Genomic DNA, 25,346 nt, shown 5'->3' with positions numbered 1-25,346 from the left:
ACGAGCAAAGTTAACCCCACCTATTTTCCTGTTCTGAAAACCTCAGAGAAGTATGTGAATGACAACCCAATGGCCTATATAAGAAAAGCTCAATAATCTACATCCAGATCTCTGAGGGTAGTTGCTATGGGTTCCTCATTCCCAACTGTGTGGGTGACTCCAGCAAACAACATTTTCAAGAAATCACAAACATTTTCATGAAAGGGACCTTAAAAAATAAAAAATAAAAAAATAAATCAAATCCAACTGCCCTCTCTGGACAGAGAAGGAAATGGATGCGCCAATAGGACGAGGGACGCAGTGGCAGAAACAGGACGAGATTCTAGGTATTGAAATCTAAAATCTAGAATGTTCTGTCCTCCCACTCAGTACTGACAGTTCAAGGACCGTATTATGAAACTTCTTTGTGTGCGTGTGCGTGTGCGAGGATGGAAAGCCAATGCAACAATACACCTAAAAGGGGAGTGAGCCATGGCTGGGAAATGCAAAAACAACATCGATAAAAATTGCACTTATGGGTTGCACTTCATCCCCTTGGAAAACACAACCAAAAATTGAAACTAAAGGGAACAATTCTAATGAGCACATAGCATCTTCGTATTGCTGCCCTTCCTATTTCCTGCTTTATAGATTAAGATCTCTTTAAGCATTCGGGGTGGATTCTTCTATCTTGACTTCACTGTTTGCCTTCGTTGTGCCTTTAAACGAAACGGTTTTTAAGTCTTGGTGAAAAATGGAGAGAGTTTTGAGGACCATGTGTCCCAAATGTTGCCAGGTATTGTCCATCCCGTGTCCACATCAGTAGTGTACGTAACAATTAGTACAAGGACTATCTTTTGGCCCCCCTTTCTCCAGTACCATCCGGCACTCTGAATGCAGCTCCTCCAGGTGAAAAGGGAAGTATGGGACCGGACAGGGAGGTGTGGGAGGAGGCAGGATGAAGGAGAAGAGGAGGAGAAAGACATCATGGACGGTACTGAGAATCCAGGCTAACGAGACTGACCAACTCCAACGAGTCAGTTAAAAGGTTCGTATGTTTTTGCGATGGGGGTACAGCTACACAGGAAGGTGAGGAGGAAGGTGGCAAACAGACTGTAACAAGCCCTAAGATAATTTTTTTTTTCCATTATAGGGAGGTTAAGGAAGGGTAGACGATAGTTCTCGGTGGATGGACAGGCCAGGAGGGGAAGAGATGGGTCTCCAGGGTCGCAGGGAGACACTGCTCAGAGCAGCCAGCAACAGCTCTACGTTCACACAACAGCTGTGCTACAGGGGACACCACAGCAGTCTCCAGAGCAGTTCAAACTCCAGAAGAAAGGCCCTGCATGTTGTGTGCACCTCGGCTTCCTACCCCCCAAATACCAAGAAAAATGTGTGGGGCCGTACACGGCCTTGGCTACTGACGGCAGAGGCTGTTTCTTTCTCCTGGGCTCAGGGGGAGAAATGAAGGTTCCAGCTCAGCGGGTGTCTTTATCAGCGACCGTATGGGTCAGAAACCCACTCAAACTTGACCACAGAGTCTACCATGAGGCTCTTCTAGGCCATCTCACGGATCCAGGAACTTAAGTCCATCCAGATCTCCCTAAAGCCGTCCAGGAGGCAGCTCAATAAACCATGCTCTCCATTTTCCCTCTCTGCCACAATGGAAGCTTGCTCCTGGGTCTTGCTGGCAGTGGAGGCGGCTTTGTTGGGAACATCACCTCATCATGCTGCCCCAGAGCCCACCACCTCCACTGATGGCATCTATGCCCTGGGGCAGATTCTTAAGAGGTAGAAAGTCACTACTGGTTGGGACGCCTGGGGGCTCAGCGGTTGAGTGTCTACCTTTGGCTCAGGTCATGATCCCGGGGTCCTGGGATCAAGTCCCGCATCGGGCTCCCCACAGGGAACCTGCTTCTCCCTCTGCCTATGTCTCTGCCTCTCTCTGTGTCTCTCATGAGTAAATAAAATCTTTAAATTAAAAGAAAAAAAAAGAAAGTCACTGATTGCCCCTCATTCAATTTTTTACCTAACTCCAATTAGTTATGGATACTAGGGGCAGGGTCACTCAGCCCAAACATGGGGCTGGTTGGGGACACCCCCAAACGTGTCTGCCTATGTGGGGAGGAGGCACTAATGGTAGAAGGGTCCGGGCTTCTTTCTCTTCAGTATGGCATATTTGATCCCTGGGGGAAGAGAAATTAACAGCTGTAAGGCACAGCCCCTAATCCTAAAAAGGTAAACTCTTATGTTACAGAATTAGAATTTTTAATTAAAAGACAACTCATGTTTCTTATAAATATATATCTTTATATATTATATATATTTACAATATATACAGCATACAAATATTTTTTAACAATACTCATGGCAGTCTTGAAAACAGATGTTTTCAAAACAAAGGATGCGTTCTTATCCAAGGTGGGTTCCTGATTCACTCAGAACCCACATTCTAGACAAAGCCTCAGGCCCAGATTTCTGTAGAAGTCAAGGAAAAGAGAAGGGCTGCTGGAATAAGATTCTAATTCCCTTTTCCTTCCCAAATAGCCTGACCTTCCAGTGTACCGGTGTACCAGCTAACGTGGCCCTCCATACACCCCTAAGATGGGCAAAGCGTGGGGCCCGGGCATAGTACCTAGCACACGGTGGGCACTCAAGTACTTGTGGGATGGATAAAAGCGAGTGTTCTTAATCACCCTCCCTAGGCAGCATTTCCATAGTTGGAAGGATTCAGTCCCAGAGCTCCCATTTGGGCTAGAAGCAAATGCTTTAGGTGTTTCCACTTTGTAAGTAAAACCGTCTACATGTCCAAGTACTAAATAAATTAAAAGTTAGCCACAAAGGGCCATCTCTTCCTCATGCTTCAGAAGCTGGATGCCACGGATCACAACACCACTCATCGTCCAAAAGTTTCTTCGCACTCGACTAGCTCATCTATTGTGCGCAGCAAATCTTCAAAGGAAGGCCTTCCCTCTGGTTTCTACGATTCAAAATCAAAGAGAAGCTGTGGGTTCCAGAATTCATCCCCCAAATAATTTCTCACTGCTCAAACTCACGTCACATAGCACACATTGCTTCGGGACTAGAGCACTCAGGTGTCTCCAAATGGGTCTACTCTACCCCGCACATACTGTGGCGAGTGGCGAAACGAACCTTTCTATACGCTGCTTGTGGGTCTCCGTTCAAGGTCTGACAGAGCTCCTTACCGCCTGCAACACCAAGGCCTGCTGACCTGCAGCGCCTCTATAACTTGTCCCTCCTGCACCCTCTTGCTGCCCAATTTCATTTCCCACAAGAACCCTCATGTTGGCTCTCTACTCACTTAGACCAATCTGTACACACCCTGCACTCACTACCACCATCTGACCTTTGCTCCCACCGTCCTCTCCCACCCCCAGCAACACTTCCTGCTCAGGTCTCTCCATCCCAATCAGTGTTCTTTGGAGACAATAATGTCTCCAAAGACATTATTGCAAGAGTTCAAGAGCATGGGCTCTGCTTCTCTATAGCAAAGTGGCCTTGGGCAAGGGTCAGCTTCAGAAGCCCTGGTCTTCTCATCCACAAAGTGGTCACAGTAAAAATCTCTGCATCTCAAAAGGTTCTTCTGAGAACGAAATCTAAAGCACGTAGTACAGTGCCTAGCACACAATACACGTGAGCTGATATTATAACCTTTCCACACAATACATGTGAGCTGATATTATATAATCTTTCCAAAATCATTTTGGTGTCTCATCTATGAAGTGACGTTTTAAAACACCAGGAAGGAAAACTGCCAAAGGCTGTGAGGAAAGAGACCTGGGGGAAGTCGACGTTTGGTGAAAGAAACCCTCTCTGGTCGAAGAGTTTTATACTTCAAAAATCCAAGCAGTCCGGTGAAAGAAGAGCTACTTCTCCGGACTTATTCCCTGAGTCCCTAACTCGGGCAACTGTGACAGGATTTCCACTTGGGCTTGGGGAATTGTTGACTGAATGTCCACAGTTGACTGAATTTATGATTTTAATTTTTATCGTTTTCCACTTCTTCACCACCTTCTTCTCGTTATTCAGAACTGACTTGAGAGGGTTGGCTTTCGACCTAGGGTTTAAAACCATATACACCACGTACTAACTCACCAGGCTGCAAAGACTATACACTCTTAATCTACCAAGCCCAGATACCTAAATGTTTTAGAGATTCAGAAAGAAAGCACAAAAATTTTTCTACCTCCTGCCAACATCTCAGCATCACCTCGTATACGTATTTGGACGCCAACTTCGGCCTGTAGAGTCGGTGGCCCCGGGTAACCATGGTTACCACTTCATAGTTGGTGTTTTTCTCAAAGGGCATCTTGCCTTCAGTGAATATTTCCCACATTAAAACACCTAGGAAAGAATAAGGATTACAAAGGATGCATCCACTGCCTCATCCAAGGAGAGCTGAGGAAAAATGAACCGTGTTCTTACCAAATGACCAGACGTCCGATTTGCTACTAAAGCGGCTGTAATTAAACACCTCGGGTGGACACCACTTCACTGGAAATTTTGCACCAGAAGAACTTGTGTATTGATCATCCAGGACATACCTAAAGTAAGACAAACCATAGGTTTACGCCTCTGAGTTACGAATTACATGTTGTACACGTTCTTTACATTTTTTTGTTCCTCTTAGAATCAAAAACACAGTTGACTGAAGTCCAAGAAGCATCCGGTTGAAGCTAAATGTTTGCCTCAGTGGCCACGCCTGGTGATTTCCATCTTCCTCTCAGCTTCACTTATGTGCTTGAGATGGATGCCCTGTAACATCAGAATCTACACTTTCATTTTTCTGTGCGTTTTTCTTTTTTATAAGGCGATAGGGGCAGAACACATTTAAAGAGTTAGCAAATTTTTTTGTTTTTTTTTTTTTTGCGGGGGGGAGAGGGAGGGGTTAAGCAATTTTGTTCTTTAAACAGAATTTAACCCAAAGGCCCCACATGTAAAACATCTAAAGCGGAGCTGCTCTAAAGGAAGTGGTGCAGGGCGTTTGGGGAGACACGTGCTTTGGGCCCCCACGATTCCACAGAGTACAATTTACACCTACTGCAAATGAAAAAAGCAAATTGCAAAATGACATATGTCAATGGTGGCATATATATTTATATACCATGACATCCCTCCCACACACACACGCACACTCACACACTCACACTCTCACATACACTTTCAAAACAATACTCTGTGATCTTTGCTATGCAAGCACACTTACATCTTTCTGGAAGGACACGCGCCACCTGCAAACTTCTGGCTACCTCTGGGAAAGACCCGTGAGCAGGTGGGAGATATGGAGAACTCAGCCCTTCCTGTGATGTGCTCAGTATGTATTCACAAGAGGAATGCGTTTACGTAGGATCGGAATGTGTAAAGCTAATTTCTAAAACCTCCGTGAGAAAACATTCAAATAATGGCACAAACTTCCTTTGCTGCATGGTAACCATGCTGCCACGAGTTGGCTTAACTTGCCTGTCCGTTGGGGTGGGGGGCGGTTCTGAATTTAATGTCTAACGAGTGTTTTAGAGGGGCTGGTGCAAAAGCACACATTTTCTGAAAGCCAAACACACAAAAAAAATCAAACGTGAAACTAGAGGACTGTCAGGAGCTAAACGTGGCCTGTGTGTCCTGGGGCCGACGTGCCTGGCCCTGGACCAGCAGCCCTGGCCCTCTCTCAGCTCCTTGAGTAGGCCACGCGGGCCCCAGATTTTAAGCTTTTATACTCGCTGTTTCTTCCACCTGGAAGAGTTTATCCTCAGATCTCCACCTAACTGGCTACTTCTGTCTTTTCGGTCTCTCTTCAAGCAGCCCAGTCTCGAAGGGCCTCCCAGAGCTCCAGATCTGAAGCAGCTGCTGCTACCCCGCCCTGCACCATCGCTCAGCACTGCACCACCCCCCACCAGTCCCATGTGCCCCCTACTTTAGGGGTGAGCGCATTTTTTCTGTAAAGGGCCAGACCATGAATATTTCCTATTTCTCGGGCCATACAGTCTCTGTCACCGCTATCCAACTCTGCCTTCGTCGTGTGAAAGCAGCCACAGACAACACCCAACGAGTGGGGCTGGGTCCCAATAACATCTTATTTATGGACACTGATGCCTGAATGTCATATGATTTTCAATGTGTCCGAAAATTCTTTTCATTGTTGCTGACCATTTAAAAATTGGCAAACCACTGTCGGCTCACAAGCCGACAACAACAACAAAAAGGTGTTGAGTTACAACCTGGGCCAGAGGCCTTAGTACGCTGACCCCCGTGCTGGCACATCACTGTGTTTTTCCTCCCTTGGCCATCTCTCAGTTCTTCTGTCTCTCTTTCTCCTCCTGAATACGAGCTGCATAGGGGCAGGGGCTCATATGCCTTACTCCCTGCTATGGGTCAGCCTAACACCCAGCTACACGGTAGGCACCTGAGGGATGTACTACAGAGGGATGTAGGGATGAGTGAATAGAGAGAGAGGAGGGAAAGGACAAACAATACTTTCTAAAGGTCTCTTCTAACACTCTTTTAAAAATGACAAAAATTAAGAGAATGAAAACACAACAGACTTGGGGATTCTAAGAACGTTTACCCCTAAACACATTTCTGTGAAAACAAAGACTCTAGGAACCCAACTCAGGCCAGGGAGAAATGAAAGTAGTATATTTACCAGGCTCTGCTACCACCTAGTGGAGAAAATTATTAACATCGCAATGTATATATGCCTTTTTTTTTTTTTTTTTTTAACAAATTTATGTATCTCACAGCAGCTAACAAGATTTCCTTGCTACTTCATCAGTGCAGATTACCCCCCGGGCTTATTAATTCTACAAGTTAATGTGACTATTACCGGACGCCACATAATAAAGCATAAAGCAGTTATTATTTCTCAACAATTTGTTTACCTGAGAAGCAGCCCATGGTAACAGTCAAAACGGATACATTCAGCAAAGAAAATTTTCAAAATACAGATAATCTAATTTATTTTATTGCCCTACATCAAAAACACATGAAGAAGCAGAAAAGCCAATTAGTTTTCCCATGAAAATGACGGATCCTACAAACATTTTGCTAACAGAACAAAAGATGTGGTTTAAAAACAGCTCTTCGGCAGCCCTCAGAGAAAGAAGCTGACACAGTCAAACTCCCAAAAAAAAATAAATAAATAAAAGGTCAGGCTTTCTATGCCTTCAAAGGTACGTATTAATTTAATCCAAAATTGACAGAAAATATTCACATAGACTCAGCCTTACCTGGCCATTCCAAAATCTGACACTTTCACAACTCCTGCCTCATTTACTAGACAATTTCTGGCAGCCTGGAAAGTAACATTTCAATGGTGTATTAGTTACAAAGCTTTACAGGGTAGAAAAATGTAAATTCTGTTTATATTAAATTTAGTACATCCCAGCCAACATGGACAGAAGGTGGAAATGTCCCTTGATAAATTGGATTTATTGCTATAGAAATGTCTTCAACATATATTTGAAACAATGGGTAGAAAAATCAGAAAGACATAAGTGCGATAAGACTTGATTACATGACTTTACCAACTATCACACCTAAACGAAGACTAACCTGCTTTCCCCCCTCCCATTTCTCTTTTTACTAAATTGTCAGGTTTTCTTATTGATGATGACATCTCTTGAAGTCCTTATTCCAGGTTCTCACTAGGTGAGTTTAATAACACACAACAAAGTGAGAGGTAACTGATCTTTTACCCAACAGGTTTTGCTCAGTGATTGATCATCCTGATCTCAGTCAAAACAAAACAAAACAAAACAAAACAAAACAAAACAAAATGCCAGCCACATGTAACGTAGTTGCCTTGTCATTAAATAATCCAGTATATTGTGATATGACATACGAAATTAGTCAAATGTAATTCTGGATTATTTAATGTATATTTTCTTACCCATTCTTTAAGGTTACAAGACTCAAGAAAACAGTTTGGTAAAAAGACACAGTATTTCTCAGAAGGAAAATAATATCTTTAATGCCATAACCTATGGACTAAGACACATTTTTTATTCCTGACACTTCTAGCATTTTACTCTCTGTAGGTGGCAATTCCACTTATATGAGATTATTCCTGCTGAATGTATTTTAAGAGTCTCTTCTCAAGTTCCCCAGATTTGCCCCCCGATCTTCCTATGGAGATACCTTATAATTACTTCACTTCATGGTCAACAGCATTCTTTGCCCAAAAGGAGCATCACAATCCTCCCCTCAAGGGTGATACAAACTTACTATCGTGATGTCAGTATAATGAGCGCAAAATTATCGGAACTGCTTCCACCAAGATATGATCTGTGTGGACAGATGCAGTCTGCCATATGCAGGTAGGCACTGGACTTTCAGCAGTTTTGAAAGTACAAAATAAAAGAGGAAGGTGCTCAGTTCACAACTTCATTATTTTTTTTAAAGATTTTATTTATGTGACAGAGAAAGGAGAGAAAAAACAAGCAGGGGGAATGGCAGAGGGAGAGGGAGAAGCAGGCTCCCCACTGAGCAGGACCCTGGGATCATGACCTGAGCGGAAGGCTAACACTTAACCGACTGAACTACCCAGGCGCCCCAGTTCACAACTTTCAATATGACAAAGAGACATTCTTTATCATCACTGAGCATAACAACAATAATGAATGTTACATATATATCGCATCTGTTTTACAGACTCTTTGCCCCAATCACATAGTTCGATCTTTAAAACAGTCCTGTACAGGAAAAGCCCAGGGCCAGATGGCTTCACTGGTGAATTCTATGAAACATTTGGAGAAGAATTAACAGCAAATCTTCTCAAGCTCTTCCAAAAAATTGAAGAGGAGAGATTATTGTCAATCTCATTTTGTGAGGTAAGCATTACCCTGACACTAGAACTAGATGAGGATACTACCAGAGAAGAAAAGTACAGGTCAATATCCCTGATGAACACAGATAAAAAGAAATCCTCAACAAAATATTTGCAAACGCAATTCAACAGCACATTAAAGGGACCATACATCATGATCAAGTGGGACTCATCCCCAGGACACAAGGATGGTTCAATATATGCAGATCAATAAATGTGATATACATACCACATTAACAAAATGAAAGATAAAAATCATATGATCATCTCAATAGAAGCAGAAGAAGCATTTGAGAAAATTCAACATCCATTTATAAAAACTCTCAACAAGTCAGTATAGAAGGAATGTACCTCAACAAACTAAATAAAGGTTATGTATGACAAACCCACACCTAACGTCATACTTAGAAGCTAAAACCCTTCCTCTAAGATCGAGAACAAAACAATGATGCCCACTTAACCACATCTATTCCACATTACTGAAAGACCTAGCCAGAGCAACTAAGCAAGAAATAGGAACGGCATCCAAATTGGAAAGCAAAATTAAAGTTTCTGTTTGCAGTTGACATGATATTAGGTATTGAAAACTCTAAATACTCTACCACCAAAAACAAAAAAAAAAAAATAGAATAGATGATCTCAGTAAAGTTGCATGATACAAAATGAACACACAAAAATCAGTTGCATTTCTATACACTAACAATAAAATAGCTGAAAGAAATTAAGAAAACAAGTATACTTAAGATAGCATCAAAAACAATAACATACATAGGAATAAATTTAACCACAAAGGCAAAATCCAGACCCTGAAAACTATAAGACTTCTGATGAAAAAACCTGAAGACAACACAAATAAATGGAAAGCTCCATGTTCATGGGTTGGGAAAATTGATATTAATGAAAAATCTGTACCACCCAAAGCCATCTACAGACTTGATGTAATCTCTTTCAAAAATCCTTTGGCATAGTTCACAAATAGAAAAAACAACCTAAAATTTATATGTAACTACAAAAGACCTCAAGGAGCCACAAACAATCTTGGGAAAGACTGAGAACAAAGCTAGAGGCATCACATGGTCTGATTTCAAACTGTATACAAAGGTATAGTAATCAAAACAGTATGGTACTAGCAGAAAAACAAATACAGACCATTGGAAAAGGATACAGAGTGCAGAAATAAATCCATGCATTCAACTAATCTTTGACAAAGGGGCCAAGAACACACAGTGGGGAAAAGACAGTCTCTTCAACAAATGGTGCTGACAAAACTGGATATTCACATGCAAAAGAATGAAATTGGATCTTGATCTTATACCACACAGAAAAATTAACTTGAAGTGGATTAAAGACTTAAATGTAAGACCTGAAACTATAAAACTCCTAGAAGAAAACATGGAAAAAGCTCCCAGACACGGTCTGGGCAATGAATTTTTGGTATGACACCAAAAGCACAAGCAACAAAAGCAAAAATAAATAAGTGACCTACATCAAACTAAAAACCTTTGCACAGCAAAGGAAACCATCAATAAAATAAAAGGGAAACTACGGAATGGGAAAACATATTTGCAGAACCATATATCTGATAAAGAGTTAATATATAAAATACACAAGGAACTCATACAACTCAAAAAAGTAAATAATCCAATTTTTACAAGGAGCAAAGAACCTGAATACACATTTTTCAGAAAAAACCCCACGTATACAAATGGCCAAGAGGTACATGAGAAGGTGTTTAACATCATTAATTATCAGAGAAATGCAAATCAAAATCACAATGAGATACTATCTCACACCTGCAGGATGGCTATTATCAAAAAATGCAAGAGATAACAAAAGTTGGCAAGGAAGAAAAAATGGAGAAGGGGGAACCCTTGCATACTATTTGAAGGAATGTAAACTGGCACAGCCATTATGGAAAACAGTATGGAGTTTATTAAAAAAAAAATTGAAAGTATGATCCAGTAACTCTACCTCTGAATATATACCAAAGGAAATGAAATCAGAACCTCAGAGAGATCTCTGAACTCCCATATTTATAGGAGCATTACTCACAACAGCCAAGCTAGGAAATAATCTAACTGTCCATCAACTGATGAGTGAATAAAGATGTGGTATATCTATACAGTGGAATATTATTCAGCTAAAAGAAACTTTAGGGCAACATGGATGAACCTGGAGGGCATTATGCTAAATGAAATAAGCCAGATAGAAAGGCAAATACCGTATGATACCATTTATATGTGAAATCTTAAAAAAATGTAGAAGTCAATATGTTCTGAGGATCTAATGGATAGCATGATACCTATAATTCATAATACTTTATTGTTTATTTGTAATTTACTGAGAGTAAATCTTAAGCATTCTCACCATAGTGAGGTATGGATACAATAAATATGACTACGATAATCATTTTACAATGCATATATATGTATTGTTATTATGTTTACTTTAAATATAAGCAATTTCATCAATTATATCTCAATAAAGCTGGGAAACAGTCTTGTGAGCAAATGAATATTATAACCCACTCACAACTTATAAATACAGAAACAGATTCTAAGAGACATTCGATAACTACACTACAACACATCAAGAAGTCAGGCCTTCTATTTACAAACTTTCAGCTCTTAATTATGCCCTAAGTTCAGAGAAGAAAAAGAGAGGAAAAAAAAAAAAAAGAATGGAGGAGATAGGGAGAAAGAGTAGGAGAAAGGAAAGATTGTCTCCACCACCATATTTTAGAACCAATAATATTCCTTTCTCTAGTATTCTCAGGAGTTAACATGAGCCTCCATGTTTACCAAGTGATTTGAGAAATCAGAAAAATAAACCAAGGATTTCTGTTATAGCTTCTGCTTACATTGTGTGAGGTGGAAAAGAGGTCAGGATTTAGTGAAAGGAGGAGTCAACCCTTACACTCCCCCATTTATCACCTTACACAAGTCATTTCACTTCTCTCAAGCTAATTTTATCTGTGAAACAATGATGATCAGAAAGCCTGTTGCGACTATCAGATGGGATTCTTTTGGAGACCAAATAGTTAATATATGTTTAAGTTGCTCAGGAACAGTGACCTATATAATTATGTATTCTTTATACAACTGCCTATGTAATTATGTATTATATGTATTAGATTTAATCAAGATTTTTCTGTCAAAATTATGAGGCGAGTTAAATTTCCCAAGTTTAAAGGTAATGGTAAAACATTGTTGAAAACAAATTGGAGGGGAGCCTGGGGTGGCTCAGCGGTTGGGCATCTGCCTTCAGCTCAGGTCATGATCCTGGGGTCCTGGGATCCAGTCCCACATCGGGCTCCCTGCAGGGAGCCTGCTTCTCCCTCTGCCTATGTCTCTGCCTCTCTCTCTCTGTGTCTCTCATGAATAAATAAATAAAATCTTAAAAAAAGAAAAAAAAAAGAAAACAGAAATTGGATATTAACACGTCACTGCTCATTTGTTGCCCCAGTATGACGAAGGACTTCGGCCAGGGAGGAGAATACAGGTGGTTATGATTACCAGATCTCTGTGGATGAAGCTGTTTCTCTCCAGGTACTCCATCCCTTCACACACATCTTGACACATGCTCAGCAGCACATCTCTACTCAAATGACCTTGTCTCTGTCGGAGGAAATTCAGAAGACAACCCCTTTCCATGAACTCGGTGACGATGTAAATTGGTTTCTGCTGGGTGCACACACCGTAAAGCTGCACTAGCTTCGGGTGTGTCAGCTTCCTGGGAGGGAAGTCATGCATACATACTGTTAACTATAGGAAAAGAAAACCGCAGGCCTATTAGGCTGGTGAGGGGCTACTTTCTGATGCAAAAAGAGGAATCAGAAAGCACGTGGTCACTTACATCATCACTTTAGCTTCTTCTATAAAGTCTTCCTCACACATGGCACCTTCCTTGATAGCTTTGATCGCCACCTTGTACTGGGCTCTCCACTTGCCGAGCCTCACCACTCCAAACAGTCCGCTCCCCAGTTCCCTCATAAAGGTCAGCTCTGAAGGGTTGATCTCCCATTTTTCTGTCAGACAGAGGGGGAAGGTGATAATGTTTAATAAGGAGAACACAGCGTGAAACAGCGGGAAGCAAAGAAACTACAACCAAGGGCCATGTCAAAGTTACAGGATAATGCAATTAGCAGTAAAACATAGACTTGCAACCTGCATCTAAACTACAGAAGGTGGCTTTCCACACCCTGGGGAGGATGCGTCCTTCAAAGCTGTCACAGTGCAAGTAAAGCAAACAGGAGAAGGCAAAAGATGCTGAGTAACAGGCTAATAATAATAGAGCTTAAAGGTACTTAGGAATAAACCTAAATCAAATACTACCTTCTTACCATTCTTCCCCCCTGCCCCCAAGACATCAGCTTGGAAAGAATTTAATCTTCTGTTTAAAAGGCTTTTTGCTAGAAGCAGCAAAGACAATCAAGCTGGATGCCTTCTTTATTACCTTCATCCTTACTTTCCTGTGAGTAACCAATCAAGCTGGTGAGAACCACAAAAGGATTTGATTTATTTTAGAAATGACATGGTAATGCTTATTCTTCACCCAGAGGAAGTTTTCTGCTGCATTATGAATAATGATGAAAACAGAAAACCTAGGGTTACCATAGCTACTAGTATAATCCCCCAAAAACCCGTATTATAAAACTATAAAAGCAGTTCCACTTATGTGGAATTCTAAACCTCTAAACTGGTCTTGTGGTAATGGGTTTTTTTTCCCCCAAGGAAAATTAGCCAATGCAACTAAAAAATGAGTTACCATAGCTGAATCCTGCAGTGGTTGGTGCATTCTTCTCCTTCGTACTAACTGGGTACCGCAGCCTTGTGACAAGTCCTGGAAGTCAGAGAAAGCACTGTGATTGAATTCATTCTAAATCATTCTGCATGGAAATGCACAAACTTAGATGCTCATGTATAAAGGTCATTCATTTATTCACTTAGTGCTCATCCACTGTGTGTACACGCAGCACTCTGCTATATGCTAACAAAATATGAAAAGAGCAGAAGGCAGGCAGGAAGATGATCCTGTTCTTTGAACTGACAATTTCATATTTTTATGGAACATAAAAAACTTTTTAAAATACATTTTTATTCACCCAAAAAACATGGCCTTTTCAATACTAAGTGTTTATCGAGCACTCTGCTAGCATATTCTCAAACATTTTAAATTCTTTCACGTTCTTTTCCAATGTGATCTGAACTATGAAAGGGAATTACAGTAGTCTCAAAAATTAACATGAGTCACCGTGAGTAACTAAACACTAGCAATCTTATCATAAATATGGAGCTCTAAGATATCAACAGCAGGGACCCCAAGTCGCCAAAGTAATGCTGAAAAAGAAAAGCAAAGCTGGAGACATCACGATTCCACGTTTACAAGCTATATTACAAAGCTATAATCATCAAGACAGTACAGTACTGGCACAAAAACCAACACACAGATCAATGGAACAGAACAGAAAACCCAGAAATGAACCCACAGCCATATGGTCAACTCATCTTCAACAAAACAGGGGAAGAATATCCAGTGGAAAAAGGACAGTCTCTTCAACAAGCGGTGTTGGGAAAACTGGACAGTCACATGCAGAAGAATGATATTGGACCATTTCCTCATACTGTACACAAAAATAAATTCAAAATGGATAAAAGACCTAAATGCAAGACAGGAAACCATTAAAATCCCAGAGGAGAATACAGGCAGCAACCTCTTTGACCTTGGCTGTAGCAACTTCTTATTAGACATGTCTCTGGAGGCAAGGGAAACAAAAGTAAAAGTGAACTACTAGGACAAGATAAAAATTTCTGCACAGCACAGGAAACAATCAACAAAACTAAAAGGCAATCTATGGAATGGGAGAAGATATTTGCAAATGACATTATTTGGTAAAGAGTTAGTATGCAAAATTTATGAAGAATTTATCAAACACATAATCTAGCAAAGAAATGGGCAGAAGACATGAATAGACATTTCCCCAAAGAAGACATCCAGACGGCCAACAGGCACATGATAAGATGCTCAACATCACTCATCAACAGGGAAATACAAATCAAAACCACAATGAGATCACACCTCACACCAGTCAAAATGGCTAAAATTAACAATTCAGGAAACAACAGATGTTGGCAAGGATGTGGAGAAAGGGGAACCCTCTTGTACTGTTGGTGAGAAAGCAAACTGGTGCAGCCACTCTGGAGAAAGTAGGAAGTTTCCCTGAAAAGTTAAAAATAGAGCTACCCTATGACTCAGCCATTGCACTATTAGGCATTTACACAAAGGACACAAAAATACCGACTCAAAGGGGTACATGCACCCTGATGTTTATAGCAGCATTATCAACAACAGCCAAACTATGGAAAGATCCCAAATGTCCACTGACTAATAAACAAATAAAGAAGATGGGGCGTATATATAAAATGGACTATTACTCAGCCATCAAAAAGAATGAAATCTTACCATTGGCAATGACATAGATGGAGCCAGAAGATATTATGTCAAGCCAAATAAGTCATTTGTCAAGACAAATACCACATGATCTCATTCATATGTGGTATTTAAGAAACAAAACAGATGAACACATGGGAGGGAGGAAAAAGAGAGAAGGAAACAAACCATAAGAGACTCTTAACAATAGAGAAAAAACTGAGAGTTGATGGAGGGGGTGAGTGGGGAATGGGCTACATGGGTGATGGGTATTAAGGAAGGCACTTGTTGTGATGAGCACTGGGTGTTGTATGTAAGAGATGAACCACTTAATTCTACTCCTCAAACCAATACTGTATGTTAACTAAGCAGGATCAAATTAAAATTTGGGGGAAAAAAAGGATATAAAATATCAACAACTGGGAACACCCAACTACTGGAAATCAGTGAGGTAGGTTAGACACACAGCACTAAACATGAAGAAATGGCAGGTATCTCTCCTATAAGCACCCAGAGCACTCTTCGGTTACGACATATCTCACAGTAACTTTATTTTTTTTTAATTTTTATTTATTTTTATGATAGTGACACAGAGAGAGACAGAGAGAGAGGCAGAGACATAGGCAGAGGGAGAAGCAGGCTCCATGCACCGGGAGCCCGACGTGGGATTCGATCCCGGGTCTCCAGAATCGCACTCTGGGCCAAAGGCAGGCGCTAAACTACTGCGCCACCCAGGAATCCCCTCACAGTAACTTTAAATTGTTCTATATCTCTGTCTCCCTCACCAGATGGTAAGATGAGAGACAGGATCTTACCTGTGAGAGTCACCAGTGACGCCACCATAATCTCCCTAGAGCCAGGCAATAGTTCCTGGCGTGTAATGGGCACTCAAAACATGTTTGCTAAATGAGTGAATTTAGATAATGGTGAAGAATAAAATTTATACAAGAATACAGACACATAAAGAAATAAGGGAATGTGAATAGTAAAAAAAGAAAATAACAGAATAAGAGATCACAAAAAGTTCTTTGGGGGGATAAATTGATATATAAGAAGCTCCCCACATGTTAAACACAGAATTAACACATAACCCAGCAAAATCACTCGTAGGTAAGCCACCAAGAGAAGTGAAAGATATTTCCATGCAAAAACTTGTACACAAATGTTCACAGCAGCATTATTCAGAACAGCCAAAATGTGGAAACACCCCATATGTCCACCAACTGATGAATGATGACAAAATGGATAAATGAAATTAACACAGTAGATTCTTATTTTTCAATAAAAAGGAATGGAGCACGTACAGAGGCTACAATATAGACAAATGTCAGAAACATCACATGAAGTCACACAAGCCAGTCACAACAGACCACATATTGTATGATTCCATTTATATGAAATGTCCAGAATTGGCAAATCTGCAGAGACGGCAGACAGGTTACCAGTTGCCAGGGGCTAGATGAACGAAAGGGGGACAAGGGGTGACAGGTGATGGGTACAAGATTTCTCTTGGGGATGACAAAAATGTTCTTAGATTACGGTGATAGTTGGCACCACTTTAAATATACTAATGACCATTTACCTGTATACTTTAAATGGGTATATTTTATGATATTTAAATTATGCCCCAATGAACTAGTCCTATCATTAGCTAAGGAAATGGGCACCAATGCGGTTTCTGTTTTTGGTGTTTGGTTTGTTCCCATTCTGGTAGTGAGAATAGCAGAGATTCAAGAAGATGGAAAACTTCATGTCCAGGACACGATGACTCCAGTCTTTGGAAGCCAATAGCATAGCCCTAAACCCTGAGCTTGTCTGGCAGCTTCGGTAACAACTCTAACATGGACATACCTTGGGTGTTCGTTTCAGAACCGCTGAAGAAAGGAAACCAGTCAAAGACACTTCTATAGATGGTATAAAGCACACTGTATTCAGGACCACTGTGATTGGAATATGGACCACTGCAATGGGGTTGTAGAGCTTGAGAGAGATTGGGCTCAACTCCAAAGCATGGACAAATGGGAATTTATAGCCAAGGAGTAGGGTAGGAGTCAGTGGATGTTAAACTACTAAGAGAAATGCTGGGCAGTAGGGGTTTCTGGGATACACCAATCTAAAAGGATCTTGCTGAAGACAAGCCAGGGTGACCAGACATCACCTGGTGGAAAATAAGGAACCTGACCAGATATTGAGCATGAGCAGACATCAGATGTCAAGGTGGGAACTCTGGTTCAACTGACTTAGCAGAGTTATTTTGAAAAACTGGATTTTACAAGAAAGTGCACAAATGGGTCTAGAGGATGGTTCAGGAGCCTGACTGACGATTGGTCAGGCAAAGAGCCTTTGTCAGCACCAAGGGTATAAATCACAGAAATGTGAACATTTATCATATACAACAAGAATAACTCATGTTCTAAGGTCAAGACAGCTTTTTATGGGATTTAATATTACTTCCATTTTTTTCTTTGTGTGTGTGTGTGTGTGTGTGTATATATATATATATATATATCTCACTTCCTTAATATGCAATAATTTTTAATCACATTCTAAAATTAACTACAAACTGAAACTGCTCAAGGCAAGAATTCATCACAGTGTCTGTTCATTTTAATCACTACCCTCTATCTGAAAAATGTTTTAATAGATCACTTACCTGCTGCGTTGTGCTTATGATATTCAATAATCTCGGGAATTGAACCAAAAGCATGTTTTTCGGCCAGATAATACTTCTTTGGGGATGTTGTTGTTTCCTTTATATGATAATGCCTGAAACCTGATGAGCCCTCCCTGAAATGGAAATCCAAATGTGTTAGCACCAAGCTGGAATCACGTAACTTCATTCTTAAGATATTTTCCACCAGGCAGCCACAGGTCTCTACATAGAGTCCCTTCTATTCTCTGTACGACTTTATTTTTCCCCATGTTCTTCTTAGCTTCGCCTTTCACATTAACAGGTGGAAGTTCTTAAAGTGGTCACTGATAGTGTACTTGGCCCTTGCATGAGATTATGAAAGAAAAGATTTACCAATTCCATTTACCAACAGTTAAAAGTCTTAAAGTCACTATATTAGCTGGCTACTGTTCTTTGCCTTTGCTATTTTTTAAAAGATTTTATTTATTTATTTGAGAGAGAGAGAGAGCACAAGTGGGGAGAAGGGCAGAGAGGCAAAGAGAAGCAGACTCCCCACTGGGCAGGGAGCCCAACCCGGAGCCGGATTCCAGGACCCCGGGATCATCACCTCAGTGGAAAGCAGCCACTTAACCAACTGAGCCACCCAGGTGCCCCTGTCCCTGCTATCGAGGCAAACCTGCAAACATTCAGAAGACCTATACTTCTAAAAGTGAAAAAACAGACTTATAAAAAGTGTACAAATTCTATTTTTAGAAAGCTTTCTAGAACACAGATCAAGTCATCCCTGGCCAAAAATCCTTTCAAGAGAACTGCCTCTGCTCTTAAAATAAAGCTTCTTGACATTGACGTGACCTGACCTCTACTTTTATCTCTTAGGGTTCCCTTTCCTCCCTACCCCACCCCTCCCATTCTGGCTATAATATGTTTTTGTCAGTTCCTGGAACTCACCATATTCTCACTCAATTCTGGGTCCAAGCAGTTTCCTAAATCAGAAACACTCTTTCCCCTCCCTCCGACTTCTGCCTGCATCACCCATCAGGTCTGGCTAGATGTCTTCAGACAGCATTGGCGACTGACTGGGATACCTCTGGGCTATGGTACCCCAACCCCCTCCTGCCGCCACATACACACATTCTCTCCGAGCATAGGACTTTATGTACTACCTTAAGTGCCTGCTTGCTTGTCTGAATCCCCCACTAAGCTATTGGAGGGCAGGGTCGTGTGTCTATTTTGTTCACTGTGGTATATTTAGTGCTTAGTGAAGCACACGGTCATTATTTCTTGAATGTTGCTAAAGTTTCTGTAGACATTATCAACAGATATGAATGGAAAACCATAAGAAAATTACCAGGTATAGGAAATATGGATATAAGGAAATATGAATAAAAAAAATAGGGCAGACTTTAGAAACCAAGTTTAGATTTCCTTGTTTAATGCTGAAATGCAGCATATTTTTTAAAAATTAGGAATGCATACAAACTATATAGGAACTTCATACAAAAAGACTTAGAGAGAGATGATTGATTGATTGATTGATCACTTACCCTCCAAACTTTGTATAAAGGGAGACGGTGTACATGCCTGGTTGACTGGAATCCCTTACCATAAAACCACCTTCTTTATCCTAAAATCCAAGGTAAGAAAATTTTTTCAACCCAATAACAAGTATCAATGGCATAGAGAAGATTCAAGAAACCAATCTTACAATTTCACGATTATTCTTTGCCTAGAAAATCTGCTTTGGAGAAGCACAATTTACAAACAGGGTGCATCTGCATGACTTTCCCCTTCACGTTACTGTGCTACGAGATTAGCTAAAGAATATACTCTCCCAATTCCCCACAATCACAAATCTTCACATACACCAGCATGAGACATTTCATCAATAGATCTCTCAGGGCCCTTCCAGAACCAATAGACAAGATTTTGCAATTCCTTTAAGTTGTGGACATGTGGGAAAACATTTACTAAAAACTGCATTTCTTAATAACAGGGTTTCATTTCATATACTTTTCATGTTTGCTATAAGCTTTGAATCCTCACTCAATATCATCTTCTATCCACATAGCATTTTCCCTGTAAATATCTCAGTGCTCTTTATAAGAACATTTTTAAAAAATCCCTAATTCCCCTGGAAATCAATGTTAAATATCACTGTTCGGAAAAGGAGAGATGGAAGCACAAGTAAATCAAGCAGAAAAAGCCAAAAGACAAAACAACATGGAATGACTAAAGGTAAGTCCTCATCAGGTTTGAAGCCAAAGAGCAAGAAGCAGAAGCTAGGAACCTCCCATAGCTCTCCACCAATAACACCACAATCAGTCTCCAGCTCTGCAATTGCTTTAAGATGAGAGTGCGTTTAATAGTTGAAAAAAATAATAAATTTTATCATTCAAAGGAAAGACAATGAATTAAAGCCCCACAAATAAATCTGATGAAAACAATTAGGTGCAATTAATGATCATAATAGTTTACCGATCAGTAAAAAAGCGTTTAATAGCTACCATATACTTATTGAGAGCTTACTATTGCTTTGGTGTATGTTCTAATATGTGGATCTATTTAATCCTCATAAATGTCCTATGAGACAGGTATTACTATTAACCCCGCTTTACTTCACAGGTAGGGAAATGGGGCACAGAGAGACTGGATAACTTGCCCCAGATCACACGGCTAGTAGGTAGCAGAGCCAAAATCTGGACCCTAGGCTTCCTAGCTACCCACCCACCTACAGCTGCTTCTCATTGTGCGGGGTCACAGGCAGGCATATAAGGGGAGTAGGTATGATAACATATCATTTGAATCAAGTAGTCACCTGCTTTTGCTCTCTCTCTCTCTCTTTTTCTTTAAAGATTTTATTTTTATTTATCCGAGAGACACACAGAGAGAGGCAGAGACACAGGCAGAGGGAGAGGCAGGCTCCCAGCAGGGAGTCCAACCCGGGACTTGATCCCAGGACCCCGGAATCATGACCTGAGCCAAAGGCGGATGCTCAACCACTGAGCCGCCCCTGCTTTTGCTCTCTTAACATAAACTACAGATATAAGTGTCTAGCAAAACCCTGACTGGTGGTAATAAGCAGGAGATAAAAAGAGAGCATGGGTTTAAAAAAATTGAGAACTACTAAGTAGAATAACAAGATCATAAATGCAGATAATTATACAGATCATCATCTAATCCAACCTCCTTATCTTACAGATGGGCAAAAGAGACTAGAAAAGTCACAGCTAGACTCAGGTCTCCCGACTTGGTCCACTGTAGCTTCCTCTATACTATATCTTATCCTTTCATTTATTTATTTTTAAAGTGTAAGAATATTAAAACACTTATTATTATTATTAGGCATATTTATCTCTAAAGGTAACTCAATACTTATTAAAACTTTATTTATAAAAGATATCAGGTAATACTGATGTAAATTTTTTTTTAAAAGTAACTTCAGGGATCCCTGGGTGGTGCAGCGGTTTGGCGCCTGCCTTTGGCCCAGGGCGCGATCCTGGAGACTCGGGATCGAGTCCCACGTCGGGCTCCCGGTGCATGGAGCCTGCTTCTCCCTCTGCCTATGCCTCTGCCTCTCTCTCTCTCGATGTGACTATCATAAATAAATAAAAATTTTTAAAAAAAGTAACTTCAAACAAAAGGGAAAAACACATTTAAGTACTAACATCAAGGTAGCAAATAATAAATCAGTGAGAAGGGAAGTAATGAAAATGCTACCAATGTATTAGCTGGTACCTATTTTTCGAATGTTGGTCATTAAGCTTTAATTAATTAGCCCAAATATATTAATTCAATTAACCTACTAGGTATAATGGTATGGGTTCGTTTCCCCCTCAAAAGAGGTACGTTGGAGCCCTAACCCCTAGTACTTCAGAATGTGACCTAATTTGGAGATTTACAGAGGGAATAGGGCTGAAATGAGATCTTTAGGCTGGGCCCTAATTCAATGGTGGGATCCTTAAATGAAAGGGAAATCTGGACACGGAGACAGACATGCATGGAGGGATGAAACACAGGGGAAAAGGCAAGAAGCCTAGAACAGATCCCTCCCTCACAGCCCTCAGATGGAGGAACCCTTCTGGCATCCTGATTGCAGATTTCCATCTAACTCTAGAACCATGCAACAATTCACGTCTGTTGCTTAAGCCACTCAGTTTGTGGCTCCTTGCTTTGGCGGCCCCAGAAAACTAACACTATACCGATCCTCCATTTTAAATGATTAAAAAGAACCACTTACATCACAGTGTTTTTTAGGCTAGAGAAACAGTTGTGTGAAATCATTTCTCAGAGATTTGTCATAATTATTTTGTGCTGAAACCAAACCCACAAAACAAGTACAAAACACTTACTTCACTTCTGAGAAGCTGCTCTGCTTTGCTTCTGTTCGTGTTTCTGCAATACCACCTGAACAGAAAAAGGATGTTGAAAGCCTCGGGTTTTTTTAATTATTTTTTATTCTTTGTAGGATTAACAAGGTAATACTGCTCATCAACAACAAATAAAATTAATAAGAACAGAATGTTACTCACAAGCTCAATAATATAAGCAACCGCTAGAAACATTTGGATACATATACTTTCAGACTTCTTCTACCCACCTCTTTTTATGAGGATACACACACATGCCAACATTCGTATTTTTTTATTAAAGTGGGATCAAATGATACTTGCTATATCATAACCAGAATTTTTTTAATATAACAGTATATGAGGCATTGTTGGAAAGCAATCTAGTTCTCTACATCATGGTATGGATATGACATAATTTATTTAAGCTATTCTTCATTATTTAAAACAAAAATCATTTCCAATTTTTCACTATGGTAGGGATAACAAGAACAAATTTCACTGCACAAATTCCAACATGTAGGAAACATTACCTTCCTTTCATTATTGTATGTATTTAATTCAAATTAAATCTTACCCAAGCCCCCGTCCCACCAATAGGCTGTAGATTTCATCTCAAGTCTAAACCGAGGCTCCTCCACTGAATTTCACAAAGGTCCCAAGTGCCAGAAGAAGCAGAGCAAAATAGAAGAGTAGGCTTCCTGGGTCTTCTAGACTTACTAGTTGCAACACACCCCCACCCCTCGGAGGACATCCGAGGCTCTACTGTAGGGATCGTGCCATAGCCACGCAGCAATGCCTGCCCTCCTGCCAGTCCTGCCACCACTCCATGCTACTCCACTCCACTCCCAAACCGTTGTAGCTCAAAGCTCCTTCTTAATCCTTGGGATATCTTTTCCAAGGAAAGGTGGAAACTGCCATGGCCCACCTCATCCTCAGAGACGCTTGGCCCTCTCCCTGCTTCCCCAACCCAGTCTTTCCATGATATTATAAGTCGGCCAAAGAACATGAACTCAGACCGTCTTCTTTGGCTTTCTGTTTTAAACTTTTTATTGTTGTTTGTTTTGGTCGGCTTGCTTTAGACGTCCTTTAGTGAGCAGAGAACCTTCCACCACAGTCCAATTTCTTGAGACTTCCAATGTTATGAAACCAGAGTGACCCCTCTGGACATTTTTGTTTCCCATCACTGGTTCAGCCTTTTATAAAAGAACCAGCACCTGCCTTTGACCCAGCAAGCACCCTGAGACAAGCGAAAATAAAGGCCTTCCCTGATTGTGGAAGGGAAAAGTATAAAGAACAAAATATAAGATCTTTTTTTGGCCTAGATTCTTTTTTTATTTTTATTTTTTAAATATTTTTTTCTTTACTTATTTATGATAGTCACAGAGAGAGAGAGAGAAGCAGAGACACAGCCAGAGGGAGAAGCAGGCTCCATGCACCGGGAGCCCGACGTGGGATTCGATCCCGGGTCTCCAGGATCGCGCCCTGGGCCAAAGGCAGGCGCCAAACCACTGCGCCACCCAGGGATCCCTGGCCTAGATTCTTTATGCACTTGTAGCAGTCAAGCTACAATCTCAATACAGTAACTCTTATTTTCTTTGGAGCCTGAGGTTAATGCTCCACAACTGGAGTTGTGGGCATTAAGATCTCCTTGCGGTGGACCCCACTTTATGAACTGAGACCGAGTTTAACAAAAGTGCAGCTGTAATCAATCAATTTCTGGATGCAACAGAGAGATACAGTAAATGAGGAGAATGGAATGGATTCTGTCCCTAAGCTTTTCCACTGATAAAGACACATTTGTCAGAATGTCAAAAAAGTTATAAAAATTAATTAAGGAAAGGCAACTAGAGCTCTCACGGTGTATTGTAAACCAGCAGGACCTGAAAGACTGGGGGGGGGGGTGGAATTATCTTTATAAATAACAAAGACCCAACCCCGTATCTTCACAGCAAGAGTAAGCAATGGAGGTTTAGTCTCGCATTCAGATGGAAGAAATCAGTAAGGCTATCTCAAGAGGAAATTATATTTAAGATATTCAGAGACAGAATGAGGTCCTTTCCCATCTAGTACATTCAGTTCTTGGGAAGGACAAGGGAATATAAGAAAGAAAAGGTGGGACACCTCGGTGGCTCAGTCATTGAGCGTCTGCCTTTGGCTCAGGTCATGATCCTGGGGTCCTGGGATAGAGATCCACATAGGGCTCCCTGAAGGGAACTGTTTCTCCCTCTGCCTGTGCCTCTGCCTCTCTCTCTGTCTCTCATGAGTAAATAAATAAAAATCTTAAAAAAAAAAAAAAAAAGCGGGGGGGAGAAAGAAAAGGAATCCATGCCACAAAAGGCAGGTAGGCTTTTAAAAATCCTAAATAGGATCATTCTTTATGGCATTTGCAGATTCCCTGGAAAGGATATTTTTCCCTTCCTAGGATATAAACCCAGACCTTTGAGAATATGTTGAAGGAAGGAAAGGAGGAAGGGGTGATAAACAAACAGATGAATCAATTCTTGGTGTTTCCCAATGGCCTGTTGTGAATTCCCTCCCTCCTCTGTGATACTTCTCACCAGGGGAGAAGGGAGGGACAGTGGTGCCTCTGCGGCACTCATCCTGGTGAGAACTCTACACAGAGGTAATGGTGAGGGAGCCCACCTGGTGAGCAGGAGCCCTGGCACAGATGCCAGCCCACCTCAATCTCTCCTCGCCCGTCGCAGAGACATCTCTCTGAGAGAGAGTGTAGTGAGCTCCCCCTGATGAAGGAACTCACTCTACACCCAGAAAGAATGGCCTAGGATTTGTAAATAACTTGTCAGTCCGTCCGTCCCTAGATATCAAAACCCGATGTGAATGAGGTTTTCAGATTGGCTAGTCATTTCGAAAACATTCTGAGGATCAGGACTTCACAATGGTGTCCGAATAGAAAAGGAGATGTGGGGACACTCTGTCTTTTCTGGGAAGTTCGGATGCTGGGCAAGCTTCTTGGGGAGGATGCGTTGAATAAATCACAAAAGGAAGACAACCAGCTTAAATGAGGGAAAAACAGAAACCAACAAACCAACCAACCAACCAGCTATAAACCTTTGCTGGTTCTCTAATTTGACCCTTTCCTCCTGAGCCACCCACTCAA

General features: G+C 40.9%; 1 protein-coding gene across 2 annotated transcripts in view; it reads right to left on the bottom strand.

The window, feature by feature from the left end:
* Positions 1–2,495: 2,495 nt before the first annotated feature.
* The window catches only part of TEC (tec protein tyrosine kinase), a 130,813-nt gene continuing 107,962 nt past the window's right edge, over positions 2,496–25,346 (bottom strand). For both annotated transcript variants that reach the window (XM_026016533.2, XM_072749047.1), the window contains exons 9-18: positions 22,229–22,283; positions 19,424–19,503; positions 17,901–18,034; positions 13,586–13,660; positions 12,674–12,845; positions 12,334–12,550; positions 7,221–7,285; positions 4,426–4,544; positions 4,187–4,344; positions 2,496–2,959 (exon numbers count right to left, since the gene is read on the bottom strand). In XM_026016533.2, the coding sequence (XP_025872318.2) occupies positions 2,876–2,959; positions 4,187–4,344; positions 4,426–4,544; positions 7,221–7,285; positions 12,334–12,550; positions 12,674–12,845; positions 13,586–13,660; positions 17,901–18,034; positions 19,424–19,503; positions 22,229–22,283 (1,159 nt within the window). In that variant the 3' untranslated portion in view covers positions 2,496–2,875. The remainder of the gene's footprint in view (positions 2,960–4,186; positions 4,345–4,425; positions 4,545–7,220; positions 7,286–12,333; positions 12,551–12,673; positions 12,846–13,585; positions 13,661–17,900; positions 18,035–19,423; positions 19,504–22,228; positions 22,284–25,346) is intronic.

Source organism: Vulpes vulpes, chromosome 2 (assembly GCF_048418805.1).
Source record: "Vulpes vulpes isolate BD-2025 chromosome 2, VulVul3, whole genome shotgun sequence".
Classification (NCBI taxonomy): domain Eukaryota; kingdom Metazoa; phylum Chordata; class Mammalia; order Carnivora; family Canidae; genus Vulpes; species Vulpes vulpes.
Note: the sequence above shows the minus strand (reverse complement) of the source record. Positions and strands in the feature narration are given on the sequence as shown.